Here is a 5,730-nt window from a genome sequence, read left to right as displayed (position 1 = left end):
TTATTTAGCAGTGACTGCTATCTTCATCCCAGCAGCACAGTGGCCAGGAAAACCGCAGATGAAGTAGTTTTGTCCCTGCTGAATTTTGATTTCATCGTTTCCCGACGAGAAGAGTTTGTCGCCGACTGTGCATGTCCTGAAACCAATTTCATCTACGACTGCCACATTGTGGAATGCATTGTTGTATTTGAACACTGCAAATAAGATTTCATTGCAATCAAATTAGATACCAATTAATTAAATTAACAACCAACAAAAAGAGTAATGTTAGGAATACAAGATTTTTATATTTTGGGCACTAACATGCCATATATACCTCCACAAGTTTTCCTTCGGCTCTCGATAGACTCTTAAAAAAATGAGACTTTATATAGACTTTATGTCACCTCATTTTTTTTGCACAATATTTTGTATTGTTGGTACGAGAATTGACGTTAAACTGTGGAGTGACAAAAAATCTATGAAGAATCCTATTTTTGAGAGAATCCACTTAGCTTTGATCCTTCAAATTTTATTTTTTCACTAAAATGTTTCTTTGGAAAACATTTGTTAACTTCTATTAAAATCAATGATGTAGCCTCATTTTTTTTGTCATCAATAATCTTTTGTTCATCGTGATTCTTGATCAATATATCTCAATACTTTTTATCCAAAGTACCGAATTTCCAACAAGTAAAAAAAATTTAGGGCTCATTTAATAACTTATTTCATTTTTTGTTTCAAATATTTATTTTGACATGGAAATATATAAATGACAGGGAATGAGAGAACGGATAAAAAATAAGAGAGTTGTAGAAGAAATATATAAGAAAAAACACATAAAATGAAACAAAAAATCATTTTCAGTTGGTTTCACTTTCAAAACTTTGTTTCCATTAGTACGTTTTTCTCATATCTCCATTGCTCTTTTTAATGTCCCATTTTTTTAATATACATTTCTCGTATATTAACCCAAAAGTAAAAAACTAAAACTCAAAACTAAAATGGTATCAAACGAACACATACACATGATTTATAAATTGGCTGCAACTTAAATCATAAAACTTACCCAACGTATCATTGGCAGTAAAGTTCTTGCCATTAGGCCAGTCATGAACCTTTAAGTTCCAGCCATCACCCTCTCCGACGGTGAAGGTTTCGCCATGAGCAGTCTCACCGTGAAGCACCATGCACAACCCCATCGCCATCACTGCGGTAACAATTGCACTGCCTCTAACCTGGCTGGCCATTTTCTGGTTTTTCCTGGTCGAACAAGGGCGAGAGTAAAACTATATGGAACCTATGTGGTGGTTGGTCACGTTTTATACGAACTCAATCTGGGGTTTTTAATGTCTTACCATTTTTATAAAGATATGTTTTTCTTTTATTCAAATTTGTATTTAGAATATAGTTTTTTTATTTCCTAAGAGTGATAGAAATAGACTTATTTTTAATAAATAATAAAGATATGCATTTTCATAAAAATAGTAAAACCTTAAATACATTTTGACTAAGAAAATCAAACGGTGACACTGGATCTAGACCAGCCACTTAAAGATGGTTAATTTAGATTACGATCATAATGCATTTCATTTCCCATTATTTACTTCTTCTTTTTCCCCTCCCAAAAAAAAAAAGAAAGTAAATAATGAGAAATGCATTATGATCGTAATGCATAATTAGTTTATGAGAAATGCTAATGTGACTCTTTAAAGTAGGATTTTTGTAGGCTCTCTGCAACCTCACAATTTAACGTCAATTTTCGTGCTAACATTATAAAACATTGTGACAAAACATGAGAAGGTAGAGATGTTGGAATATAAAAGGGAAAGTATTTTCAGGTTTGATTTAATTAGTGATTTTATATGATTTAATAAATATTTTATATGATTTGATTTGGTCTAGGATTGTTTTGGTTTATTTTCTAGTATTGCTCCTTTGTTTATCTTATAAATACCTCATTGTGGAGAAGAATTGACACGTCTCGATCCCGATATTCCCCGAACACCAAGATAGGTACGTGATGGTTGACACCCAAAGTTGACGCAAGCCATTTAGAACGCATGATAACAAGAATAAATATGACTTAAACATTTAAATGTAATTAATATATGAAAGGGGAACGTGTTCAGAGCATACAACTAATTAGAATACTAAAAAGAAATAATATAAAATTGAATGAATAAAAGAATGGGTCCTAAAGACTCGAAGATGCCGATACGGAAGTGTCTTGACGTTGGGATCGTGCGCCTTGAATCTAAATCAGATACTTTGCTACCGAAGAGCCACGCAAACTAGTAAAGACAGGAACGCCACAATATATGCACTTGTGGGGCTCTTGTCGTGGCCGGGAAAGCTACGGTTTCCTCGCTGGAATATGGGATTCTTTCCCAAGCCATTTCTCTAGTTGGAAAGAGGTGGAACTCGCCGGTTTTGTCGACCTACGGTGGCGGTGATGAAAGTCCCGATGTCTGCACTTACAGAGGAGTTAGAGGGGAACGAGGGAGATCCGAGGATGGTATGGTCATCGGAGAGTAACCCACAGTAGTGATGTGGGTGGTGTTGCCGTGTGTGTGTCTCTATGGGTTTTCAAAGAAGGGAAGAGTGGGAGTGACAGAGAGAGTTGAGAGAAAAAAGGTGAGCTGAGAGACTCGAGGAGAGAAGGGGAGAGAAAGAGAGAGGGGATGAGTTAGGGTGGTGCCATGTGGCAAATGGAGAGAGAAGGAGACTCTAAAAGCAAGGGTTTGGATTGGTTAAGGATAAGGGAACCAAATTGTAAAAATGAGTAAACCTTTAGGAGGAATGTAAAATTCACAATAATTTGGGGGTGGAGTTTTACAAGAATAGTATTGAAGTTGTATTTGAGAAATGTGAGATTGTAGAGAATTCTAAATTTTTCCTAAACCCTTTATTTTCAACTAGAGAATCTATGGAGAGTTTCACTTTTAAAATAATCTCCTTAACATTGAAAGGGTTAACGCATGGTTTTTCTACCTTGGTGCATAAAGTATCATAATAAATGTGGGTAGAAGCTACTGGAGGTAAAAATGCATCGGTAGGGAAGCGTTTCGCTTAGATGAAAGCACAGCGATCGACCATCTTCTGATTGTTAATACAATATATAATGACCTCTACTACAAATAGTACTACAGTCTTGACCCTAGAAATTCATGGAGGGATTTAAGAAGTATTGCATTTGGCCTTGGAAGGAGTTCTTCGACCAATCCGACTTCCGCCTTTAGATTTCTTAGGTCTTTCATAGTGGGTTGGAAAAAATGAGTTTGATAACACTACTATAAGAATCAAATTTTTACAGTGAGTTGGAAAATATGAGTGCAATGAGAGTGATTCTTATTTTTAAGTTTTTTTTTTTTTGTTTTAATTTCTTTTTTTAGTACATTGATGGTGTTACACTAGAGGAAGGGAGAGTTCAGCTAAACCATACAATGGACAACCTAATTTGGTATCAAATTCGTCATCCACGAGATTCGAATCTAAAACCTCTCACTTCAAGATGAATATAGATATCACTAAACCGTAGTACTGAGTGACAGAGTTCTATATGTATTGAAATCATAAGTTTGATGCTTGTACAATAAATGAGAGAAAGAAAAACAGTGACCAACCATAAAATACAAAAAGAAAAAGAAGATGTGTCTCGCATTTAATTTAGGGTAAAGTACAAAAAATTACCTCAACTATTGGTGTCACGACACTTTCATACCTCATCTTTTAAAATTGACAATGTCATACATCATCTTACGAATTTGTGCCAATGTCAAACCTCTGTCAGTTTTTCTATTACTTTTTTTGTTAAATGCTGACGTGGCCAGAAACAAGACCCATTTTTATTAAAAAAATAATTAAATATTAAAAAAAAAAAACAATAAACCAAAAAAAACCATCAACCCGTGTCCCCCCTCCCCAAAAACCCAGATCCCCTTCTCTGAGTTCTCCCCCACCCAACCATCTTTCTCTCTCTTTCTCTCGCATCTTTCTCTTCTCTCTCTCTGCAACCTACATCCCTAAAATCCCAAAACCCAGAAACCATTCCCACCCGAGTCATCACCGCTGGCGAGCTCTCAATCCTTTGTGCCGACGATCGCCGATTAACCCCAGACCTTTCCCCGCCACTCCCGCTTGCGTCAGAGCTCCCCTTAAGTTGAAATTGTGTAGAGGCTTCGCCCTCTCAGAACCCATCGCCATGGACTTCACCTCCACTCTCTCCTTCTCATCCGACCCGCCTATATACACCATTTATCGGAAACTCAGACCAAAGAGAGCCACTCTCAGATCACAACTCTCTCTGTTTCTCGCGCCTCCTCTAATTTTCTCGAAAAATCTTGGAATTTCTTGGAAAAACCGGAGAGTTTTTCTATTGGGATTGTTGTTGTTGTTATTGTTTTGTTTTTCTCTCGCAAATCGCCGGAGGGGCAGACTTCGGGGGCGAGGAGGAGAAGGGAATGTTGTTGTAGAGGTTGTGGCTAGAGTTTGGGTTTGGGGGCGATTGGGGGTCGTGCTGTCATCGTTGGAGTCAACCATAGAGGTAAGGTTGTTGTCGGTGGGATCGAAGAGGAAGGTTGGGGGGGGACAGGTGGGAAGAATTTTTGGGATTTTAGGGATGCATGTTGCAGGGAGAGAAACAGAGAGAAACGAGAGAGAGAGAGAAGAGAGAAAGGGTTGGGTGGGAGAGAACTTAGATAAAGGGATTTGGATTTTTGGGAGGGGGACACGGGTTGATGGGTTTTTTTGGTTTTTTTTTTTTTAATTTTAAATATTTAATTAATTTTTTAATAAAAAATGGATTTTGTCTCTGGCCACGTCAGTATTTAACAGAAAAACTGACGGATCTGACATTGGCATAAATTCGTAAGATGAGGTATGACATTGTCAATTTTAAAAATAAGGTATGAAATGTCGTGACACCAATAATTAAGGTAACTTTTTATACTTTACCCTTTAATTTATAAAGCTAATTACTATTAAACTCATACCACTGTGTCAATAGTAATATCAAACAAGCCCATGTTGCTTGTTTCTTATACGTAGATATCAAACTCACATAAGTTACTACAAAGGGCTAGAGTGTGCCAGTTTTATCCTTAAGTGTTAGCTTTTGGTTTCTCACCCAATCTCCCTCAAAATGAATATTTTACATCTTTTCCGTCCAATTAAACAAATGTAAAATGCACATTATAAGGCATTTTGCATTTGTGGCTGGAAATGTTCAATATTCGACGCTAATATACAGTAGGTAAAAGAAAAAGAATTTGAACGCATTATGCAATGAGTTGAATAGACATAACTTCGAAGTTTTATTTTCAATGTGTTGAAAATACAGACCGGTTGCATCAAGTTCAAGTGTCATAATAGAAGTAATTGAAATTTTATTTTTTCAAATATACAGTCATTTATATATTGATACTTATGGATTAGTTCGTCTTGTCGACGCACTAAAAAATATCTCGAGGCTGTTAAGTGGAAGGCGGCAAAGCATATCATGCAGGATTAATGATTGGATGAGGATTAATTAAAATCTAATAATAATTATGGTAAACCAGTAAGCAGTGCAGCCGGACACACAGTTAAGCCTTCACCTTCAGCATCACAACTTTTGGTTCGTTTTGTTTGTTGGTTTGGAATTTTAATTTATTTATAAAAAAGAGAATCATCAGAATTCTTCGTCGAAGAAGAAGAAATTAAGGGAAAAATCAAATCAGAGGGCTAGAAATCCGGGAGAGGGTTGCGAGG

The 5,730-nt window shown here is 36.4% G+C and overlaps 1 protein-coding gene across 1 annotated transcript; it reads right to left on the bottom strand.

The window, feature by feature from the left end:
• Positions 1-1,229, bottom strand: LOC125476667 (basic blue protein-like). The gene is made up of 2 exons (XM_048582996.1): positions 1,049-1,229; positions 1-194 (listed from the first exon to the last, which is right to left on the bottom strand). Exons 1-2 carry the CDS (start codon positions 1,227-1,229, stop codon positions 1-3), a joined length of 375 nt encoding a protein of 124 aa, XP_048438953.1.
• Between the last annotated feature and the right edge of the window lie 4,501 nt (positions 1,230-5,730).

The sequence above is a fragment of a genome, unplaced genomic scaffold (genome assembly GCF_019419815.1).
Source record: "Pyrus x bretschneideri cultivar Hongxiangsu unplaced genomic scaffold, Pyrus_bretschneideri_v1 Contig2, whole genome shotgun sequence".
In the NCBI taxonomy this organism is placed as follows: Eukaryota; Viridiplantae; Streptophyta; class Magnoliopsida; order Rosales; family Rosaceae; genus Pyrus; species Pyrus x bretschneideri.
The sequence above is the reverse complement of the archived record's forward strand: the minus strand, read 5'-3'. Positions and strand labels throughout refer to the sequence as shown.